Genomic DNA, 27539 nt, shown 5'->3' with positions numbered 1-27539 from the left:
ACAAACATGCGAAGAAGATGATTTTTTTTAATTTGCAATTTTAGAGAAAAAAAAATGAAGACAAATCCAAGTTTGCGTAAAATGATTTGACATTAAAGTTCATGTAAACAAAGTTTCAGCGAAGTTGTTTTAAAAAGATTTGGGAAGAATTTTAATAGAATGTACAGATGGTCGTGGCAGATCGGTGGATGGGAGGGCAATCACTGACGGGTGAATGTCATTTTCTTTCTTACTAGCAGTTCATCCCGGTTTGCTCGGGCCCTATCTAATTTTCATAACTTTATGTGCGTATGTATATATATATATATATATATTAAAAGTTTTGACTCATGTCTTGATAACGTATATGTAAAATTTCAAGTTTTTAGACCAAAAATTGGCGGAGGAGTTTTGTAGAATCTGCAAAGGTCAACTCTTTCAACTTTAAACTCTTGGCAGCTAAATTTTCTCCAAAAAACTAGTTAATAGGCTTGCTGCATATATGAATATCTTTTATGTAAAATTTCAAATGTTTAGACCCAAAATTGGCTGATTAGTTTGCTAGATACCGCAAAGGTAAAATTCCTTTGAACTTTGAACCTTTGACAGCCAAATTTCGGCCAAAAACCGATGAAAACGCTTACCCTGTGCTTGAAGACACTTTATGTTAAATTCAAATATTTAGACTAAAAATTAGCTGTATAATTTGGTACAGACCGCAGTCCATTACATTTTACCTTTGACCCCAATTATGACTCTTTTACATTCATGGTTTTCAGCTCAAATGAAAGTACAAAGTTTGATCCATGTCCAAGTAACCTAAATCTAAAATATCAATTGTTTAGACCCAAAATTGACTTGGGAGTTTAGTAGAGTTTTGAAAGGTAACTCGTTGAAGTTTGACCACGTGACAGCTAAATTTCTGGATTAAAAATTATTTAAAAATGTTCAAATCCCAATACCCCTAATATCAAATCTCGAGTTTGCAGATGTTACATTGACAGAGTAGTTTGGTAGGGAAATGTACAGACACAGACACACACATACAATTTCACCTTTATAGATATATAGATAGATACAGACAGGAGAAATTGTAATTCGTGTAGTAAAGCTTTATCTAATATATAAAGTAAAGCCAGTAGTCACTTTATCATCGATATTTTTCTCTTATGCATATTTGTGTGGTCGATCGTAAATTTTGCTTTCAGATTTGCATTCAAATTAATAAACAAATTGTTTGTAATTTCCAAAATAAGAAAACTACTGTTAATCATTTATATTTAATTATGTCCACCATAAATTAATAGATCATGGTAGATTATTAATTAACATTAATATTAAATTAACATTTAAAGGAAGAAAATAATTTAATCCTAGTTTGTGAAAACTCTTTTTTTTATATAACATATACATATTTTGCACATACATATTTTAGGATGAGATCTTGAATAATAACGTAAAAGTAATAAAGAATTAAATCATATCTTATTAAGTTTATATGTAATTGTACTTTAACTTTTAATATAACCTGGTGAAACTATGCAATAAGATACAGTCACTGTTAGTTATATCTCTTGATCTTATGTATTTGAAAAATCGACAGCAGATTACCAGGGCCTATAGTTTCTTCTGTTCGGGAAATTACAAATAAATACTAATAGAGATACCAAATTAATTGTTTCTTGCCTTCATTGTTATTTCTTATTAATTGCTTTCTTTTTTTTTTTTACAGACGAAAGTCGTGGAACGCTGGACTCGGAAAGAGAAGACCTTTGATTGGATAGATAGAAGACATCGATGCAGAAAGGCGTCTATTCATCGTTTATATATATATATATATTGTCCCTAGAGGACGGCGGAGAGGACGTCAAGGGAAACCAGTGCACAGCATTCGTTTGGAGCGTTATCTCTTTTATTGTTTTAATTGAACAACAATTGGGACATTTAAAATAATAAACCAGAAAAAATCGCACAAGAAACAAATATAGAAGGGTATTTTTTACTGTTTTATTCAGAACATTTTTTATTTGGAGCCCCAATATTCAACTCATGTATAAATATTGATTAATAGCAGACGACAAGATTCTGTTTGTTTTGTTTTGGAATATTATTTTTATTTTTATAAGAGTACAGTTATTTAAATTCGAGTTGTTTTTGGCTCGGATTTGTATCATTACATTTTTTACATTTATTTATCCATTTTTTAAATGGACTAAAATTCGAAATCTCAAAGAAAAGAATAAAAAAAAACAATTCTTTGACAGATTTATATTAGAGGTTGTGTTTTCGCAACGCACACACGATGCAGCCATAAACAGTGTTTATCGCTGCAGACATTTTTTGATCGAAAGAAACTACTCGATACTTCAAGCCGGGTTAATATCAAAGAAATATAAAAATAAATCGACTGAAAACATAACAAATATTTGATAAATGAAACAAAAAAGGCGATTGGAGTGGAATATTTTTTTATATTTCCTTATCATTTTTAATTTGTTTTTAAATTTAAAAGAAACTTTAAACAAACAAAAAAACATTTTGCAATTGATGCATCGACCGATTTATCTAGAATGAGAATATAAATCCGGAAATAAATAAACATTGCCAATCAGGAGATGACAAGGATGTTAAAAAGATTGTTTTGAGTTGGTAAAAAAGAAAAGCAAAATATCAAAGAAAAACAAAATATAAAATACCAAATCGAATGTTTTCCTGTGGTTTTGAGATACGCGACAAAAAGAAAAATATATAAACAATAAAACCATCCTTCTACGTGTTCATAACTGATTACTTTTTTAAAAGTTGTTTTTTTATATGTAATATTCACGACGAATAAATTCTTACAGACTTTTAAATTCTATGAAGTTGGTTTACCAATACTTCTTATTGGATTAAATCTTTCTATACATGAAACGTACCCTGCTTTAAGATCAACCTTCTATGAGTGATGACGGACACAAGTAAAAATACAACAGCAAATAAAATACAAAAAAGTCACCAACTTTATTTTATGCAAAGTGGGCAAAAAATCCCAGAAATTTAAATAAAAACAACAGTCGAAACTACAAATACGCATGCGTGTATTATGGACAATGTTTTTTTTACAACTGATAAACAAACTCAAAACGGAACAAAAAGTACCCACATAACTCTTTCCCTAATAAAATCAGTTTTGACAATTACATCCAGACACGCAAATCCAAACATTTTTTCAAATCCTGTTTCATACAAAAGATAAACGGAAAAGAATAAAGAATAACGAGTATTTAAAAAAAAATCTGTTTCCAAAGTTTAAAAAAAATCCGTATAAGCAATTAAATGACTCACATTTCTATAAGAATGCTTAGTTCATTAATGAACTTGTGATACAACGTAGCGATGCCAAACTAGTTTGCATACAAGACAAATATCGACAAGGCTATTATTCCTTTGGATTGCTACACAAAGTAATAAAGCAACAAAAACGGAATACTTCGATTCATCTTTCAAACATGTCGTCTCCAACACATTTAGGCGACAGAAAAAACAGTGCGATTAGGGTAAGTGCTATACGGGTAAGTGTCGATCTAAGTACCTCTGTCCGCACCCTTATTACACCTTAGTGTTTTATTAACATGGCGAGACGCACGTCGAGGGCCGGCGTGGCTCCAAACGACGCGGGTCCAACTCAAGTAACATCCCCGTTTTTAACCTATTGATTCAAGCTTATTTGTCCTGTGACTTATTTTTTATTTATTTTTTTTTTGCAACGCTTTTTAAATGCATCCTTCTGAAACGTCCCTACCCCGTTGTTTCGTTTGGGTATCAGTAAAATTAACAAAAACTATACACACTAACGTATTTATACCGTGCTTCATTCATCCACCCATATATCTAACGATCTATTTAGCTATCTTTCTATCTCTATTTATATTCGTCACGTATATATATATATATATATATATATATATATATATATATATATATATATATATATATATATGACACTTTGTGTGTGTGTGTGTGTGTGTGTGTGTGTGTGTGTGTGTGAGAGAGAGAGAGAGAGAGAACGAGAGTTCTCTATGGACACGGCTTTTTTGAAAAATCACGTAAGAATGCCTTATGTATCTTGGGGTGTTTTTACATAAGTTTTATATCATAATGCTTTATATAAGTTTTATAAGTATCGAAAATCGTTAATCGATAATCGAAAAGTTCGATTAATAAAGGAACAGTTCGATTTTGAACAAAGTTAACTTATAAAGCCTTACATCATGAGTACATTTCAGAAGTTTTATCACCGCAATATAAAATCAACAGTAGATTCTTTGATAAGATGGAGGTAGTTCAATATAAATGTGTCTGTTTAGTACACACTTTAACTATAATACCTGACTTTTGCATTTTAAACTTTAATTCAAGCCATTATATATAGAATGTTCTTTTATAAAACAACCAGTTCTCTACAGTGCAATGTAGACTACAATGTATTATGTATAGCTGGGAGGTATGTGAAACTTCCTGCAGCGGGTCCCCAAATAGAGCGAACATTAAAATTATGGCGTGGAACATTCGATGATGTTCGTTCAATACCAGAAAACGCCTGGTTTCCCTGATAATATGCTATATGCAAATATATTTTCATATATTTTATTAAGGATATTTTTTCTAAGCCAAACATTCTATTTTCTAGATATACACACTAAAAATATTGACAAAATAATATTCGATTATTTCTGTGTAACGATACATATATGGGATAAATATACTAAAGTTTTAATGTGTTGAAAGAATTGCTTCGTAAAAACAATAAATATTTGGAATTTGGTATGTAGCTATACTTTTAGTCTTATATATATATATATATATATATATATATATATATATATATATATATATATAATAGGACAACAACAATATGTATACTTAACCTTTTACATCAAGTTAAACGCACTCATAGTCATTGCCCCCTTATGATCATACTCCCTATATCATAACAGTAGAAACTTATAAATATATTGCCGCATATTACCTTTCAGTTTTACAACCTTACATACCCCCCCCCCCAAATTAATAAAAAATTTCCCCACTCCATAGAAAATAGACACCCCACAAACTGTTAAAATAAATTACCACACTGCAACAATACACCCCCTATTTAACCATAATACATATACCCCTTAATCTCAATACTATGTTAAAGACCATATATATTCTTATATATCATACTATATATAATAAGCTTCTCCTTATTTATTTAGAATTCAATAAAGCTTCCCCCAACATTCTATAATTCCTCTTAATCTTTTTAATCCCTAATGAACCTTACACTAGACGCCGTATCTCCCCCATGCTACCTAGCACCTTCTCTACTCTTCTGATGAGAAGCAATACAATTCGAAATGTCCTGGCATAAAGAGTCCATTCTATCCTCCACATTTTGCCTGCATTCCATTATTAAATAAATGATCCATTCTATATCTACCTATATATAGTTTTGTGTCTTCATTTCACACTCTTGTTGTCCTATTGTATAAGCTCCAATAATTATTGTTAAGCTTGGCATTATCCGGATAAGTCTCCTTTTTTTTCCTTTTATATGAAGCTATATATATATATATATATATATATATATATATATATATATATATATATATAATCTAAAATTTTGAAATACTTTCAGATCACTGATTGTATAATATTGTAAACTTCCATATAAGCATTAGTATCAATATTTATAAAGCCACTCCCAATAAAATAAAAAAGCTCAATATTAGAGATAGAGCTATAATGTAAATTAAAAATTGGAATTAAATTCCGTAAATAAAAAAAAACTTTTTTTTATTCAACGAGAAATACAAAAAATATAAAATCCTTTATTCATGGATTGTCAATAAATTACTAAATAGCTCAATTGATGACGTCATATAAACACCACTGTGCTAAAATCATTTCCTTTGTTGAAATTAGCCATAAATTAAGAAAAAAATTATTTTTGTATTTTTTATTGAATAACAAATTTGTCGTATTTAATAAACTGCCGAATCCAATTGCGAAATTATATATATATATATACATACACACATATATATATATATATATATATATATTATATATATATATTTATATATATATATATATATATATATATTATATATATTTATGTAATATATATATACATTATTATTATTATTATCATTATTATCATTATTATTATTATTTATCCTTTTAAAATAAAATTTGTATTTTCTCTGATGTACTTATATTTCTTTGAAATTTTGTCTACTGAGTTTCTACCATTAAATGAAACACGTCTAAGACGCAACATATCGCGATAAAACAATGTAAAGTTAAATAAATACATACGTTGTTTTGGAATGTTTACTATCTATCTATCTATCTATCTATCTATATATATATTTATATATGCATACATATTTCTGTAGAAATATATTTTCAATCCTTATTGAAGAAGCTTAATTACACAGCAATTTAGTTGACTTATACAATTCTTGACAGCATCTGTTTCGTTGTGCAAAATAAATCACTTAATTATTATATCAATCAGTGAATCTATTATCTCCTTAACTCATCAGAAGAAATAACAACAATCAATCCGTCAAAAGGAAATGAAATGTGATTTGACATGATTAAAATCCGAAAACTTGCAGAGAAGCTGCAAATACCATTATATCTTTCCATTACGCCACATTTAATTTTTATAAAACAAAATCATTGAACCCAACTATTCGTATTAACAATTTTAATTAATTTATGAATCCTCTACCAAAATTTTCTATTTAATAATTAGTAAATTTATTTATTATAACTTGTGTATACATACTTATGAAAATAATATCAATAAATTATAAACTATTATCCGTGTATGTATATACGAAACTAAACTAAGCTAAAAAAAAAAACGATTTATCATTTCGGTTATCATAACTAATCAACTAATTTGAATTGAAACCCATACATAATTAAACTCTGGTAGCTAAATAATCCTTATACTTACGTTTTGTAAAGTTTAAAAATATTCTGAAAACTCCTTTATATCTTAATTGTCAATGATTACATTTACTTAATTAAAGTGAGGCAGAGTTATCTCCCTTGTAACAAATCTAACGAAATATAAACATTACTTATATTGTTTTATTTTCACAACGTAAGTATAGTTTTTGAAGTGTATAATTTTAAAAATTAAAAATTGCAAGGATTATTAATCTTGAGTATAATAGCTAACAGAATCGAATTATGTATGGTTTTCAATTTAAATCAATTGATTATTTATGATAACCGAAATGATCAATCGTATTTTTGAATTATATGAATCTATATCATAGTTCCCTTAGTTTGTCTGTATTTCTGTTCGTTTCACTTGTTTCAGAAACTACAACAAGAAATTAATGGGAATTAGTCATCCTAACACCAAATTTATTCAAATGTTTAGCATACCATACCCATTTTTAGTCACCGGGATATAACTTTTGCACAGTTTTATCGGATAAAAAATTGTTTACATTATATTTCTCTGTTTGTCTATCTGTTTGTCTGTTCCACATTTTTTGTTTGGAAGCTATATGGTCGATCTGAGTGAAATTTTGCATGTACCTTTGTTACGATAGCGTGCAGCGTATTAAGTCTCATGCTTGATGCACAGATAAGGATTATTAGGAATTAGTTACCAACACCACAATAAGGAATTTTCCCTAAAAGTTTGGCATAAAGCATTCATTGTAAGTCAATGAGCTATAATTTTGCCTCTGTATATATATATATATATATATATATATATATATATATATATATATATATATATTTATATATCTATTAATATATATTTATATATATATTATAAATATATATATATATATTTATATATAAATATAATATATATAGATTTATATGTATATATATATGCATATATATGTATTAAATATAGATTTATATATATTTATATGTATATTTTATATGTATTTATATATACATATTATATATGTATGTATGTATATATATTTTTATATATATAAATATGTATATATCTATATGTATATATTTATATATGTTTATATGTATATATCTATATATGTACATATAAATATAAATATATAAATATATATATATATATATAAAGAGAGAGAGAGACAGAGAGAGAGAGAGAGATTACTAAAACTATAACATTAGATTTACGCCTTCAAAAATTCAAACAAAAATTTTCTATATAAACATTTGAAGTAACTAGTTTGAATATTGGCTAAGTATGTTCCAGTCTACGCGAGGTAGAAATTTCAACCTTTATTGCAGACAATAATAACGAAGAATATATTCTGCTCCTATTGATAACAGAATGGATGATAAAATGAGGACAATCCATCACTATGTGAGAAGAAAAAGAGTTCTGTTTATATTACTGCATAAGTTTCACACGTACCCAAACGAAACTTCGTCCCCTAATTTTGCTTTGTTTGAGATTCCGTATTTCATTATGGATTTTAAAATTGAATGCATGGTTTGTCCGATGACCAGTTAATTATAATATGTGTGAAATCTTTTCAACTAATAATGTTGCACAGAATTATATACATTTATATATACGAACATATGTATATTTATATGTTTTAATTTGTATGATAATACGTATTCCACACCTTTATAGGTGATGTTATATATGTACTAATACATCTTTCGATATATAAATGTATATATTGCTAATAATTTTGACACTGTAATGAGACGATGCTTTGAATATTTGGAAAGGTTTTAGCTTTTTGTTTTTGTCCTAGTCAAGAAAATGAAAGAGAAAGTCTAGACATGGCACGTATTAAAAGATTGATACGATACTATTAAAAGAAAATCTAGAAATAACATACATAATAACTGATACGATATTATAAAAACAAAATTTGAAAATACTGATTATCAAAACATTTATACGATATTGAAAGACACTTTTGAAATTGCACATATTAAAATATTGATAAGATATCGTTACGTGAAAATAGAGTAAAGGCAGATATAAAGAGATTGATACAATATTTTTTAAAGAAAAGCTTTAAATGGCACGTATTAGACATCGTCCAGAAAATCCAAGAAAATGACATATCTAAAAACATTGACAAGATATTAACAATATCATCTCGAATTGACACTATTGTATGATTGATGTGATATAATGATAATAAAATCTCGACTTGACATTAGTCATAGATTAATACAATATAATAAAAATCAAATCTAAAAATGACACTAGTCAAAGATTGATCAAATATTTTAAAAATAAAATATTGAAAAAATATAATAAAAATAAAATCTTGAAATGACACTCGTCAAAGATTGAGACAATATAATAAAAATCAAATCTTAAAATGACACTAGTCAAAGATTGATAAAATATATTAAAAAAAAAATCTTGAAAAAATATAATAAAACTAAAATCTTGCAATGACACTAGTCAACGATTGATATAATATAATAACAATAACATCTTAAAAACTTATAATAAAAATAAAATCTTTAAATGACACTAGTCAAAGATATATATAATATAATAAAAATAAAATCTTGAAATGACACTAGTCAAAGATTGATATATTATAATAAAAATAAAATCTTGAAATAATATAATAAAAATAATATCTTTAAATGACACTAGTCAAGGATTGATATAATATAATAAAAAAAAAACTTGAATTGACACTAGTCAAAGACTGATATGATATAACAAAAATAAAATCTTGAAATGACACTAGTCAAAGATTGATATAATATAACAAAAATAAAATCTTGAAATGAAAATAGTCAAAGATTGATATAATATAAAAAAATAAAATCTGGAAATCACAATAGTCAAAGATTGATATGATACAATACAAATAAAATCTTGAAATAATATAATAAATATAAAATCTTGAAATGACACTAGTCAAAGAATGATATAATATAATAAAAATAAAATCTTAAAATAATATAATAAAAATAAAATCTTGAAATGACACTTGTCAAAATTGATATGATATAACAAAAATAAAATCTTGAAATAATATAATAAAAATAAATCTGGCAATGACACTAGTCAAAGATTGATATAATATAATAAAAATAAAATCTTGAAATGACACTAGTCAAAGATTGATATAATATAATAAAAATAAAATCTTGAAATGACACTAGTCAAAGATTGATATGATATAATAAAAATAAAATCTTGAAATGACACTAGTCAAAGATTGATATAATATAATAAAAATAAAATCTTGAAATAATATAATAAAAATAAATCTGGCAATGACACTAGTCAAAGATTGATATAATATAATAACAATAACATCTTGAAAACTTATAATAAAAATAAAATCTTGAAAACTTATAATAAAAATAAAATCTTTCAAATGACACTAGTCAAAGATATATATAATATAATAAAAATAAAATCTTGAAATAATATAATAAAAATTAATCTGGCAATGACACTAGTCAAAGATTGATATAATATAATAAAAATAACATCTAGATATGACAAAAGTAAAAGAGTGATATAAAATAGTAAAAATAAAATCTTGAAATGACACTAGTCAAAGATTGATATAATATAATAAAAATAAAATCTTGAAATTACACTAGTCAACGATTGATATAATATAATAAAAATGAAATCTTCGAATTACACAAGTAAAAGATTTATATAATATTATAAAAATAAAATCTTGGAATGACACTAGTCACAGATTGGTATAACATAATAAAAGAAAAACTTTAAATGACACTAGTCAAAGACTGATATAATATAATAAAAATAAAATATTGAAATAATATAATAAAAATAAAATCTTGAAATGACAGTAGTCCAAGATTGATATAATATTATAAAAATAACATCTAGAAATGACACTAGTAAAATATTGATATAATATAATAAAAATAAAATCTTGAAATAATATAATAAAAATACAATCTTGAATTGACACTAGTCAAAGATTGATATAATATAATAAAAACAAAATCTTGAAATGACACTAGTCAAACATTGATATAATATAATAAACATAAAATCGTGAAATGACACTAGTCAAAAAATTGATATAATATAATAAAAATAAAATCTTGAAATAATATAATAAAAATAAAATCTTGTATTAACACTAGTCAGAGATTGATATAATATAATAAAAATAAAATCATGGAATTACCCTAGTCAACGATTGATATTATATAAGAAAAATAAAATCTCTAAACAATATAATAAAAATAACATCTGTAAATAATATAATAAAAATAACATCTTGAATAATATGATAAAAATAAAATCTTTAAATGACACTAGTGAAAGATTGATATAATAAAATAGAAATAACATCTTCAAATAATATAATAAAAATAAAATCTTGAAATTACACTAGTCAAAAAAATGTATACATTATAATAAAAATAACATCTTAAAATAATATAATAAAAAATATAATCTTGAAATCACACTAGTCAAACATTGATATAATATAATAAAATAAAAATAAAATCTTGAAATAATACTAGTCAAAGATTGATATAATATAATATAAATAAAATATTGAAATGACACTAGTCAAAGATTGATATAATATAATAAAAATAAATTATTTAAATGACACCAGTCAAAGATTGATATAATATAATAAAAATGAAATCTTGAAATGAGACAAGTCAAAGATTGATATAATATAATAAAAATAAAATCTTGAAATGAGACAAGTCAAAGATTGATATAATATAATAAATATAAAATCTTTAAATGACCACTAGTCAAAGATTGATATAATATAATAAAAATAAAATCTTTATATAATATAATAAAAATTAAATCTTGAAATGACACTTGTAAAAGAGTGACATAATACAATAAAAAATAAAATCTTGAAATGACACTTGTCAAAATTGATATCATATAATAAAAATAAAATCTTGAAATGACACTAGTAAAAGACTGATATAATAAAATAAAAATAAAATCTTTAAATGACACTAGTAAAAGATTGATATAATATAATAAAAAAAAAATCTTGAAATGACACTAGTCAAACATTGATATAATATAATAAAAATAAAGTCTAGAAAGGACACTAGTCAAAGATTGATATAATATAATAAAAATGAAATCTGTAAATAATATAATAAAAATAAAATCTTGAAATGACACTAGTCAAAGATTGATATAATATAATAACAATAAAATATTGAAATAATATAATAAAAGTAAAATCTTGAAATAACACTAGTAAAAGATTGATATAATATAATAAAAATAAAATCTTGAAATGACACAAGTCAAAGATTGATATAATATAATAAAAATAAAATCTTGAAATGACACAAGTCAAAGATTGATATAATATAATAAAAACAAAATCTTGAAATAACACTAGTCAAAGATTGATATAATATAATAAAAATAAAATCTTTAAATGTCACTACTCAAAGATTGATATAATATAATAAAAATTAAATCTTGAAATGACACTAGTCAAAGGTTTTTATAATAGAATAAAAATAAAATCTTGATATAATAAAAATAAAATCTTGATATAATAAAATTAAAATCTTTAAATGACACAAGTCCAAGACTGATATAATATAATAAAAATAAAATCTTGAAATAATATAATAAAAATTTAATCTGGGAATAACACTAGTCAAAGATTGATATAATACAATAAAAATAAAATCTAGATATGACACAAGTAAAAGAGTGATAGATTATAATAAAAATAAAATCTTGATATGACACTAGTCAAACATTGATATAATATAATAAAAATAAAATCTTTAAATGACACTAGTCAAAGATTGATATAATATAATAAAAACAATATCTTTAAATGACACTAGTAAAAGATTGATATAATATAATAAAAAATAAAATCTTGAAATGACACTAGTCAAACATTGATATAATATAATAAAAATAAAATCTAGAAAGGACACTAGTCAAACATTGATATGATATAACAAAAATAAAATCTTGAAATAATATAATAAAAATAAAATCTTGATATGACACTAGTCAAACATTGATATGATATAACAAAAATAAAATCTTGAAATAATATAATAAAAATAAATCTGGCAATGACACTCGTCAAAGATTGATATAATATAATAAAATAAAATCTTGAAATGACACTAGTACAACATTGATACATTATAATAAAAATAAAATCTTGAAATAATATAATAAAAATAAATCTGGCAATGACACTAGTCAAAGATTGATATAATATAATAACAATAACATCTTGAAAACTTATAATAAAAAAAATCTTGAAATGACACTAGTCAAAGATATATATAATATAATAAAAATAAAATCTTGAAATAATATAATAAAAATAAATCTGGCAATGACACTAGTCAAATATTGATATAATATAATAAAAATAACATCTAGATATGACAAAAGTAAAAGAGTGATATAAAATAGTAAAAATAAAATCTTGAAATGACACTAGTCAAAGGTTTATATAATATAATAAAAATAAAATCTTGAAATGACACTAGTCAAAGATTGATATAATATAATAAAAATAAAATCTTGAAATTACACTAGTCAACGATTGATATAATATAATAAAAATGAAATCTTCGAATTACACAAGTAAAAGATTTATATAATATTATAAAAATAAAATCTTGAAATGACACTAGTCACAGATTGGTATAACATAATAAAAGAAACACTTTAAATGACACTAGTCAAAGACTGATATAATATAATAACAAGAAAATATTGAAATAATATAATAAAAATAAAATATTGAAATAATATAATAAAAATAAAATCTTGAAATGACAGTAGTCCAAGATTGATATAATATTATAAAAATAACATCTAGAAATGACACTAGTAAAATATTGAAATAATAAAATAAAAATAAAATCTTGAAATAATATAATAAAAATACAATCTTGAATTGACACTAGTCAAAGATTGATATAATATAATAAAAACAAAATCTTGAAATGACACTAGTCAAACATTGATATAATATAATAAACATAAAATCGTGAAATGACACTAGTCAAAAAATTGATATAATATAATAAAAATAAAATCTTGAAATAATATAATAAAAATAAAATCATGAAATGACCCTAGTCCACGATTGATATTATATAAGAAAAATAAAATCTGTAAACAATATAATAAAAATAACATCTGTAAATAATATAATAAAAATAATATCTTGAATAATATGATAAAAATAAAATCTTGAAATGACACTAGTGAAAGATTGATATAATGAAATAGAAATAACATCTTCAAATAATATAATAAAAATAAAATCTTGAAATGACACTAGTCAAAAAATTGATATAATATTATAAAAATAACATCTTAAAATAATATAATAAAAATATAATCTTGAAATTACACTAGTCAAACATTGATATAATATAATAAAATAAAAATAAAATCTTGAACTGATACTAGTCAAAGATTGATATAATATAATATAAAGAAAATATTGAAATGACACTAGTCAAAGATTGATATAATATAATAAAAATAAAATATTTAAATGACACTAGTACAAGGTGGATATAATATAATAAAAATGAAATCTTGAAATGAGACAAGTCAAAGATTGATATGATATAATAAAAATAAAATCTTGAAATGACACTAGTCAAATATTGATATAATATAATAAAAATAACATCTTAAAATAATATAATAAAAATATAATCTTGAAATCACATTATTCAAACATTGATATAATATAATAAAATAAAAAAAAAATCTTGAAATAATACTAGTCAAAGATTGATATAATATAATATAAATGAAATATTGAAATGACACTAGTCAAAAATTGATATAATATAATAAAAACAAAATCTTGAAATGAGACAAGTGAAAGATTGATATGATATAATAAAAATAAAATCTTTAAATTACACTAGTCGAAGATTGATATAATATAATAAATATAAAATCTTTAAATGACAACTAGTCAAAGATTGATATAATATAATATAAATGAAATATTAAAATGACACTAGTCAAACATTGATATAATATAACACAATAAAATCTTGAAATAATATAATAAAAATACAATCTTGGAATGACACTAGTCAAAGATTGATATAATATAATAACAATAAAATCTTGAAATGACACTAGTCAAAGATTGATATAATAAAATAAAAATAACATCTTGAAATAATATAATAAAAATTAAATCTTGAAAAGACACAAGTCACACATTGATAACATATAATAAAAATAAAATCGTGAAATGGCACTAGTCAAAAAATTGGCATAATATAATAAAAATAACATCTTGAAATAATATAATAAATATAATATCTTTAAATGACACTAGTCAAAGATTGATATAATATAATAAAAATAAAATCTTGATATGACACTAGTCGAAGATTGATATAATATAATAAAAATAAAATCTTGATATGACACTAGTCAAACATTTATATAATATAATAAAAATAACATCTTTAAATGTCACTACTCAAAGATTGATATAATATAATAGCAATAAAATCTTTAAATGTCACTACTCAAAGATTGATATAATATAATAAAAATAAAATCTTTAAATGTCACTACTCAAAGATTGATATAATATAATAAAAATTAAATCTTGAAATGACACTAGTCAAAGGTTTTTATAATAGAATAAAAATAAAATCTTGATATAATAAAAATAAAATCTTGATATAATAAAATTAAAATCTTTAAATGACACTAGTCCAAGACTGATATAATATAATAAAAATAAAATCTTGAAATAATATAATAAAAATTTAATCTGGGAATAACACTAGTAAAAGATTGATATAATATAATAAAAATACAATCTAGATATGACACAAGTAAAAGAGTGAGATAATATAATAAAAATAAATCTTGATATGACACTAGTCAAACATTGATATAATATAATAAAAATAAAATCTTTAAATGACACTAGTCAAAGATTGATATAATATTATAAAAATACAATCTAGATATGACACAAGTAAAAGAGTGATATAATATAATAAAAATAAAATCTTGATATGACACTAGTCAAACATTTATATAATATAATAAAAACAATATCTTTAAATGTCACTACTCAAAGATTGATATAATATAATAACAATAAAATCTTTAAATGTCACTACTCAAAGATTGATATAATATAATAAAAATAAAATCTTTAAATGTCACTACTCAAAGATTGATATAATATAATAAAAATTAAATCTTGAAATGACACTAGTCAAAGGTTTTTATAATAGAATAAAAATAAAATCTTGATATAATAAAAATAAAATCTTGATATAATAAAATTAAAATCTTTAAATGACACTAGTCCAAGACTGATATAATATAATAAAAATAAAATCTTGAAATAATATAATAAAAATTTAATCTGGGAATAACACTAGTCAAAAATTGATATAATATAATAAAATAAAATCTAGATATGACACAAGTAAAAGAGTGAGATAATATAATAAAAATAAATCTTTATATGACACTAGTCAAAGATTGATATAATATAATAAAAATAAAATCTTGAAATAATATAATAAAAATTTAATCTGGGAATAACACTAGTCAAAAATTGATATAATATAATAAAAATAAAATCTAGATATGACACAAGTAAAAGAGTGAGATAATATAATAAAAAATAAAATCCTGAAATGACACTAGTCAAAGATTGATATAATGCAATAAAAATAAAATCTTGAAATAATATAATAAAGATTAAATCTTTAAATGACACTAGTCAAAGACTGATATAATATAATAAAAATAAAATCTTGAAATGACACTAGTCAAAGATTGATATAATATAATAAAAACAAAATCTTGAAATGACACTAGTCAAAGATTGAAATAATATAATAAAAATAAAATCTTTAAATGTCACTACTCAAAGATTGATATAATATAATAAAAATAAAATCTTTAAATGTCACTACTCAAAGATTGATATAATATAATAAAAATAAAATCTTTAAATGTCACTACTCAAAGATTGATATAATATAATAAAAATTAAATCTTGAAATGACACTAGTCAAAGGTTTTTATAATAGAATAAAAATAAAATCTTGATATAATAAAAATAAAATCTTGATATAATAAAATTAAAATCTTTAAATGTCACTACTCAAAGATTGATATAATATAATAAAAATAAAATCTTTAAATGTCACTACTCAAAGATTGATATAATATAATAAAAATTAAATCTTGAAATGACACTAGTCAAAGGTTTTTATAATAGAATAAAAATAAAATCTTGATATAATAAAAATAAAATCTTGATATAATAAAAATAAAATCTTTAAATGTCACTACTCAAAGATTGATATAATATAATAAAAATAAAATCTTTAAATGTCACTACTCAAAGATTGATATAATATAATAAAAATTAAATCTTGAAATGACACTAGTCAAAGGTTTTTATAATAGAATAAAAATAAAATCTTGATATAATAAAAATAAAATCTTGATATAATAAAATTAAAATCTTTAAATGACACTAGTCCAAGACTGATATAATATAATAAAAATAAAATCTTGAAATAATATAATAAAAATTTAATCTGGGAATAACACTAGTCAAAGATTGATATAATATAATAAAAATAAAATCTAGATATGACACAAGTAAAAGAGTGAGATAATATAATAAAAATAAATCTTGATATGACACTAGTCAAACATTGATATAATATAATAAAAATAAAATCTTGAAATGACACTAGTCAAAGATTGATATAATATAATAAAAAAAAAATCTTTAAATGACACTAGTAAAAGATTGATATATTATAATAAAAAATAAAATCCTGAAATGACACTAGTCAAATATTGATATAATGCAATAAAAATAAAATCTTGAAATAATATAATAAAAATAAAATCTTTAAATGACACTAGTCAAAGATTGATATAATATAATAAAAATAAAATCTTGAAATGACACTAGTCAAAGATTGATATAATATAATAAAAAAAAAATCTTTAAATGACACTAGTAAAAGATTGATATATTATAATAAAAAATAAAATCCTGAAATGACACTAGTCAAATATTGATATAATGCAATAAAAATAAAATCTTGAAATAATATAATAAAAATTAAATCTTTAAATGACACTAGTCAAAGACTGATATAATATAATAAAAATAAAATCTTGAAATAATATAATAAAAATAAAATCTTCAAATGACACTAGTCAAAGATTGATATAATATAATAAAAATAAAATCTTGAAATGACACTAGTCAAAGAGTGATATAATATAATAAAAATAAAATCTTGAAATAATATAATAAAAATAAAATCTTCAAATGACACTAGTCAAAGATTGATATAATATGATAAAAATAAAATCTTGAAATGACACTAGTCAAAGATTGATATAATATAATAAAAATAAAATCTTGAAATAATATAATAAAAATAAAATCTTCAAATGACACTAGTCAAAGATTGATATAATATGATAAAAATAAAATCTTCAAATGACACTAGTCAAAGATTGATATAATATAATAAAAATAAAATCTTGAAATAATATAATAAAAATAAAATCTTGAAATGAAAATAGTCAAAGGTTGATATAATATAATAAAAATAAAATCTGTAAATAATATAATAAAAATAAAGTCTTGAAATGACACTAGTCAAACATTGATATAATATAATAAAAATAAAATCTTGAAATGACACTGTTTGATAGTATATACGTAAAATACGACCTAGATATTGCACAATTTTTAGAGTCACGCGATACAAATAAAATAAAATCTTTAAGTAACACTATTCAATAATTGATACGATATAATTAAAATAAAATCTCAAAAGGGCTCGTCTTTAAATCACGCTATTAATAGATCATTACGAAATTATCATAAAAAATCTAAAAGTACATTATTGAAAGATTGATACGATATAAGTAAAATATCAGTCGTTATATACATATTTTTATATAAATATAAATATATTATTATATATATTATATATATATTATATATATAAATATGTATATATATTTATTACATATATATAATATATGTAATAAATATATATACATATTTATATATATTTATATGTATATTTTATATGTATTTATATATACATATTATATCTGTATTTATGTGTATATATATATATTTATAAATATATATATATATATATATATATTGATAAAGATTGATACAATACAACCTTAAAATGTTTTTAATGACTCTATTGATTGATTGATGCGATAATATTAAGTTATAATGTGGAAATGACCTTATGTAAATATTGATACGATATAATTTAAATAAAGGTTTCAAATAACAAAATGAAAGGTCTGGGATGTTTCTATGGAATACTGTCGACGGGACTGCTCAGGGAATTTTAAAAGGCCAGAATACCACTTCTTTAGGCGTCTTTATTTGTCTTTCATTGCCATCTGACCTTGTCTCGCATCTTCTTGCGAATAAAAGGAAAAAGTACTTCCAATTATTTATGCAAAACTCGTAAACATTTAAATAGACAAATTGTTGAACTAAACATGCACTCTATATTTATCGGTTATTTATAATTTTCAAATCTCTCGTCGTTTTTAAGCTTAAATTAAAATTGTTTGAAGGACTCAAACCCGACACACCTTAACAAAGAAATCTACTATTACGGGTAGACCAATCATCTATTGTCGAACGTACAACGTAATTCTAAGCAAGTTTCTATTATTTGCAGTTTCAACCTTCGTGTCGCTTTCATTTTTCGTGTTTCATGGTAGCAGTAAATATTGAAATAACGGACATGCGACTTCGATTTTTTTGATAAAAAATAAGTGTCTATAAAATTCGGAAGAAATCAAATACTAATTCATATTAAATTTTGTAAATTGAAGGGTTTCTGTATGACTGTTTATCTAATGTCTGTTGATTGGAAGAATGACATTTCCACACTGTGTTTACATGAAAACACGACAAAAAGTAATTAAAATAATAATTCCACACACACCCACACACATATATATATATACATATATAAGTTAGCATTAAATAATCTAATGATTTTAATAAGTATATAAAAGATGAAATATATGCATAACAATATAGACAATTTACATAATGAGATTAATAGTAGCAACTCATTTTTTAACATTTGAGAGATTTTGAAATTTTGTGGTCAAGTTATAGCGTTAAAAATAGTTCAAAATAAGCAATTAAAGGTACATCTATATATATATATATATACATACATATATATATATATATATATATATATATATATATAGCTTTATATGAATATGAAACCATATGAATGTAATGCGTGTACGATTCAATTGAAAAAAACTGTTAGGTCATGTGTTACTAAAATAACATCTTTTACGTTTTCTTGATTGCTAGAAAATAAAAACTGACAATTTTGTTTAAAAAAAAATTACGGCTGAAAAAGTTTTTTAAAAAAGGAATAATTTTATTAATGAAACGTTTTACCGCCGAGAGTTATATTCTATCAAAACGAAATGTGACCTTCCGGTGGCCGTTATTGCAGCGTCATGTGGAATCATGCATGCCCTCCATCGGGCGTGCGTCTCGCTAACTACACACATAAAAAACAAACAAAAAATTCAATAATTTAATTTGTAATTCTTCATGTGTATCTATTTATCCAAGTTGATCACAGTGTCAATTGCTTTTCACGTCGATATTTGCTTTTCTATGTTTTCTCTTCCCTTAAATGTATTTCCGTTCATCAGTGTTTTGTCCAAAGCACGAAATAATGTTCATAAAAAAATTATAGCACTAACCGAATTACCTTCTTCCCATCCTCCTTCCATCTCCTTCTTTCCATATGTAATAACATATGTACCTGGCCTTGTCCGCATATCTTATCATATTATATATATATATATATATATATATATATATATATATAATTAATCTCATTGTAGATAATCATACATTTCGCATAGACATTGGTACCAAAATATTCGGCCATTAAATCAAATACTGAATAACATGAATAATCCTCGATGGGTCTCCGGGCCTTAATAAATGGTGATTCCTGTGTAAAAAAAAAAAAAATCCGGAAAGAGGACCTTTGTATCGCTGTATCGCATCATTTTTCATGTTGTTATATTGGTTTCAAGCATGAAAGATGACACGTATGCAAATAGGGAGAACGCATACATGTAATTCGTTTATTATTAATTGTTAATACATACATTAGTTTGGCACTATGCACTTCCAAAAGTATCGCTGAATAAGGCAAAGCATCGTTTCTTAAAAATCATAAATCCTGATTTCATCAACGACTACATTGAATATATTATGCCTTCCACATCATTGGTATATCTCCCAGGTATAAAACAGACAGCTTCCTGTTATGAAAGCGCTGTCCAGGTGAATGGCTTCCATACTATCCTTGATTTCCATGCTTGGGATTTATATCTTTAACCCGGAATGTAAGCGTTGCCAAATCTATGCTTTATCAGAACCTGTTTTATTATTTACGTCGAACATGATGTGCCATCAATTTTCCAAACATCCTGTACAAACATACACACACACTATATATATATATATATATATATATGTATATATATGTATGTATGTGCATATATGCATGTATATATATATATGTGTGTATATATGCATGTATATATATGTATATATATGCATGTATCTATGTGTGTATATATATGTATGTATATATATGTATATATATGTTTGTATATATGTATGCATATATATGTTTGTATATATGTATGTATATATGCATATATATATGTAAATATATATGCATATATATGCATATATATGTATATATATGCATATATATGTATATATATGTACATATATGTGTGTATATATGTATCTATATCTACACATGTATATGTGCGTATATATGTATATATGTGCATATATGTATCTATATATGTATATATACACATGTATATGTACCTATATATATCTTCATATATATATATATGTATATATAAAACACACATATATATATGTATATAGATATATATATATGAATATACATATGTATATATATTTATATACAAACACAGACACACAGACACACGCGCGCACACACACACATACATACACACACGCACACACATATATATATATATATGTGTGTGTGTGTGTGTTTGTTATACATCCGAAGGGCGCGGACGATCTCCCAATTAATGGAGTTGACTTGAAATGATAACAGATTTCACCTCTTTAACCTCATTGCTGGTCTAATAAGAAATCCCACCGGATACTTAATCGCGGATCAAATGATCGCCAGATTACCGTTAATGCAGGTAAAGCAAGAGAACTATATGTGTTTACGTAAATAATAACAAAGGAAATTTTCCTATGGTTATAATGCGTTATGTGTATGATAACGGAAATAAACGTTATTTTCTGACGTTGACGAGATGAACGTATCGTTCGATAAGTTGACGTGCGATTTAAGAACAACAGAAAGCTGCGTCCAGGAATCCAAATTGAGTGAGAGCATCTGTACATATTGAAATTAACGTCCTTCTTATACTATTTCTTAGTACTAGGACTTATAGTCGAGTGTTTGGGAAATACATAGAAGGAGTCGGACACGTAAATGACCAAAGCATCAATGGACGACGAGAACATTACTTTTGAATTATTTGGCTGTTTGATTTGATTTTGTTGCAATCTTATTGTGATTATGGGTAGAAACAAACTGCACACGCGATATGATTATTTAAAATTCAATCCAATTTGTAATTTCTATTTTTGTGAAATAAGATAGACGATAATTTCTGCCGTTGGGTAGAAAAATGTTATGCGTACAACAGCCGATATTGTTCCCACTCTCGTTTTTATGGATTATTGTTCATATGTAACGTATTCCTGTGCGACTTATTATGTAACGTATAGTGGCGCCACCTACATATGTCTGCTACATTTCTCGAATGGTAATGCAGGACGTTGTTTCCCAGTTGGAAAGAAGTCGGGGAAGGTAGGCTGTTGTGGTTAATCGGTTGGTGAAGTTGGAAAAAGTTGTGACTCCCAAAAGAAGACCTAATGTCTTTTTTGTTTCACTGCTGCCACAAAGCGTATGTATGTTTTGTGCAAATATGGCAGATTCTACCGTCCATAAATGTCAATCTCCCTATGTTTATTGTCAGCCTTGTCGCCAACGTTGCTATCATCACTGTCAAAATCATATTATTGTTATTATTTTTAATGTTATTACTTTTATTATTATTATTATTATTATTATTATTATTATTATTATTATTATTATTATTATTATTATTATCGTCATTATTATTATTAGTGATATTGTATTACTATTATAATTTATTTTATTTTTATTGTTTTATTGCTGTAGAATTTTTTTCTTATACCAACAATTTGTTAATATTTGATCAGCATTATTATTAATATTATTGTTGTTGTTGTTGTTGTTGTTGTTGTTGTATTTCAGTAATTCTTTTAAACGCGTTTTTATTATGTCTGTAGTAGCACTTTGATTTTTACAGTAATCGTTGTTGTTTTTTGTGCTGTAGTATAATAGTCATATGTTTTTGTTATGTGAGAAAAATAATAATTGCTTACGTTGACGAGAATATACATTACTTTATTTACATTGAAAATAAATGTAAATTACTTTAGTTGAAAAAACTGTTATTTCTTAACGTTAACAAGGGAATTTCATTTTTTTACGTTGAGGAAAAAATATATTTACGATCATGCAAAATAAACAATGTTTGCTTCTTTTGATGATAATAAGATTTCATTATCTTACATTTTTTGATAGAAACGCTTATTGTTTCCGAAGACAAATAGTATTTACAAACGTTGATTAGAAAAAAAAGACGTTAGTTTTTCACGAGTGAAAAAGTCGGGTTTTTTCACAAGTTGTTTTGACACATGTTGATGATGATAAGAAAAAATAAACTTTGTTGACTATAAAAATACTTAGCCTACATTAATTAAATACACTTGAGGATTATATACAAGGTTATCTACGTTTTCAAAGTAATGTGTTATTTTTTATGTTCACGAGAAATTTCACGTTTCTGGCATAAAAAAGAACGACTTTAGTTCATTGTAATGTTAATAAATCTTTTTTTACATTGAGGAGAATAAAATATTCTTTACGTTACAAAGAATAACCTTTTTTTCAGATTAGCACAAAAGTCACGTTTCTCTCCTGATCAATAGCCCAATCTACTAATAGTACAGCAACAATGAAATGGCTTCATATGACTATATCTTAATGTCTTACCCCGTTATTTCTAGGTTCGATTTTATATCATGATTTTTCGCTTTTTTATCCAAGATATACGTTTTAATATCAGTATTCTACCTATGTATTCTACTAGAGAGATTATCGGTGTCGATTAAAGTTCTAACGTCTGTAAATGTCGTAGTTTAAAAATATAAAATAAATTAAAAGTAAAATTAAACAATCTGTAACATATTTTGAATTTATTGCAAAATGTGTAAAATAAATTTTTTACCCAGGCGAGAACACAAACGCCAAATACCAACAAGCTTGATGTTGAAGGTATACATACGTGTAAGAATATGTTTCTTATAAACGAATTTAACGTGAAACTGAAGTACAGTGATAAGATAGGCGCCTTTATACATTATAGTATTTCTATAAAGGAATATTATATTTTGGAAAAACATAGTTGATTTTTTTTGTTATGGTAAGCAATTAATGTTACACACGCACGCACACACACACACACACACACACACACACACACATGAAAAATGTTAATAGTTCTCCATAGATTATAGTATATAGAATACTTATGTTTCTGAATTGTTGAGATGCGGATTGATAATTCGCATCATTTGAATTATTCTGACTACCGTTCTCGTCATGAGTGTTATTTTCGCAACGTTTTGATCGATGTAACTTCCGACTATTTTTAGATGTTGAACTCTTCAATATTCATGCGTAACTAGGAAATCTATCCGAGATTTCAAACGGAACCCTTTATTTGAATTAAATTTATTTTAATTCACGCTGGTTGCATGTTCTTGTTTTGTCAACTATGGCTAGAGATCCTACGTAATTCGCAATTGTATTTGCCATCACCAACGCCGACGATTAGACTTTAAACTTTCAGATAAATCTCATTTTTCAAATAAATTTTTTCAAGTATTCTCATCACCATCTTATCATCATCTTATCATCATCATCTCAACACCATCAGCATCAGCATCACCATCTCATCACTAAAAATTCTGGCTGGATGAAAGCGTGCTACCCCTGTGAATTAAATAAAGGGTTTGTTCCAAAATTCCTGATGAATTCCCGAGTTCGACAGAAAGATTCCCGAGTTCAAAAAGATAAGTCTGTACCGAAACGTAAAAATAACAATCAATATGAAAACAGTAGCCTAAAAAATCCAAACAATACGCATAGTTCTTAGTTTAGATGTATTTATGTTGCATTAATTAAACACGTTATTAAGCGATAACTGGCAGGGGTTTTTTTCTGACAAAAAATTCGGAAACAAAGCACCGTTATTTTTCACGCCAATATATACTTCGAGGTGATTGACGAAAAAAATCGCCAATTTTGGAAAGAGAATCATCATTATAAGGATATCCATATAGTTCGTTTGGCATCGCATGAGTGTGCTTTTGTAAGATGTGTTTGAAGGTGAGACTAGATGTCTCAAATGAGACTGTTTAAAGGTTAATATTATGAGGTTAGTGGTAAGTCAATTTTGTGAGGTTAGTGGTAAGTCAATTTTGTGAGGTTAGTGGTAAGTCAATTTTGTGAGGTTAGTGGTAAGTCAATTTTGTGAGGTTAGTGGTAAGTCAATTTTGTGAGGTTAGTGAAGGTGTGAGTAAGAGATGTTTATGTTTATTTACTTTATGATTTCTTTTGATGCGTGTGTCAGTGCGTGCATGCGCATGTGTAAGGGTAAGTGGGTTTGTTCTGCGTGTAGGTATGTTTATAGGTTAAAACTTGTGATTTCTTCTTTTCACATGTGCGCGTGTATGTGTGTATGTGTATGTGTAAGAGGAAAAGAGAGAGACAGAGAAAAAGATAAAAAGATAGGGAGGGTGCGTGTACATGTGTGCACGTGCGTGCATGTGTGGATTTGGCATGTGTGCTTGAGTGTTTTGATATGTGTAATTATATTCGTGTGCTTAGGCGCATGTATGTGGATGTGCAGCGTTGTGTTGCTTCTGTGTTCCGATTTAATTGTCCCCCTACGAGGGCATAGTTAGGCACAAGGTCATCCCTCAATGCAGTCATATATATATATATATATATATATGTATATATATATATATATATATGAATAGTAAATCAGTAATAAATATAACTAAAAATGATAACATATATATACACATACACATGCACACATACACCCATATACACACTTACGGGCATGTGAACATACATATATATATATACATGTATACATACACATACGCACATATATCTAGATATTGATTAAAATTATCTTAGTCTAGAGATATTTTCTAAACACACACACATATATAAATAAATAAAATAGACTATAAATAATAAATAAAAATAAGGAAAAATATATGTATACACACACATATATACATGTATGCATATATATATATGTATATATATATATAAATATATATATATTGTCTTAGTCTACAGAGATTTTCTTTCGTTTAATGCAGAATAGTGTATTTTGTTTATAGTTATTCGTTAAGTTTGAGAAATCGGTATTCTATGCGTGAGTGCGTGTGTGTGATTTATCGTGCTTGTCTTTATTCGTGTATGATGCGTGCATGTAAGTGTAAGTTGTGTTTTACTTTTTTATGTGTGTTATTATTTGAATTTATTTAATGCGGGAATGAATTTTGCTCTGAATTTTTTTCCTGCGTTAGTAAGTAAAAGTAGTTGTCGGTTTTAAAAATGTGATTAATCCTAAATCTGCCTCCACTTCATGTATATATGTGCTGTGAAACACGCAGGGGTCTATTTTCTGCAATTTTAATGCTGGATCGATGCAAGGCTACTCTATTATTGAGGGTTTTAGTGGCGACTGTGTAGGATTTCTCGCATGTTGCTCTTTTTTTTTGCATAGACCACGTTTTGGGAAGTGTAGTCTCGGTTATTTTTATTTGTAATGTTTGTGTAGGATTTATGAATGTGTATGTGTTTCTCTCTTATATCATGTCACAAACCCCACATCGTTGTTTGTTGCATTTTTGACCCCTTACGTGGTGTGTTGATTGAGTTTGAATGTGTAATAATTTGTTTAAGGTTTTTGGGTTGCGTTTGCATTTTATTATTTTTTTAATTTTTTGTTTAGTTTGCTATTTTGGTTAAGTAGAACGAGGTATTTCGCTATCTATGTGAAAAGTTCTGGGTTGTTTGTGTTATGTGTGGAAACCTATGCTAGGATTTGTTCTTTGTTTCGTTTTTTGGGGAATCTCAATTGTTCTACTGGTATATTTTCGCCAGTTGGATACCTTTGTCTAAAAGTTGTGGTTGGTATTTTCTTATTCTTAGATTCCTTTGTAATTCTTTAAGTCGAATTGTTCGGAAGTGTT

General features: G+C 24.8%; 1 protein-coding gene across 4 annotated transcripts in view; it reads left to right on the top strand.

Moving 5' to 3' along the window:
- Positions 1 to 2446: 2446 nt before the first annotated feature.
- The window catches only part of LOC145266480 (uncharacterized), a 788679-nt gene continuing 763586 nt past the window's right edge, over positions 2447 to 27539 (top strand). For 3 of the 4 annotated variants that reach the window (XM_080122199.1, XM_080122198.1, XM_080122196.1), the window contains exon 1: positions 2447 to 3533. In XM_080122199.1, coding sequence (XP_079978325.1) covers positions 3471 to 3533 — 63 coding nt within the window. In that variant the 5' untranslated portion in view covers positions 2447 to 3470. The remainder of the gene's footprint in view (positions 3534 to 27539) is intronic. The other variant, XM_080122197.1, reaches the window with a different exon arrangement.

The sequence above is a fragment of the Euprymna scolopes genome, chromosome 41, assembly GCF_053919585.1.
Source record: "Euprymna scolopes isolate OS-2025 chromosome 41, ASM5391958v1, whole genome shotgun sequence".
NCBI classification, from domain to species: domain Eukaryota; kingdom Metazoa; phylum Mollusca; class Cephalopoda; order Sepiida; family Sepiolidae; genus Euprymna; species Euprymna scolopes.
The sequence above is the reverse complement of the archived record's forward strand: the minus strand, read 5'-3'. Positions and strand labels throughout refer to the sequence as shown.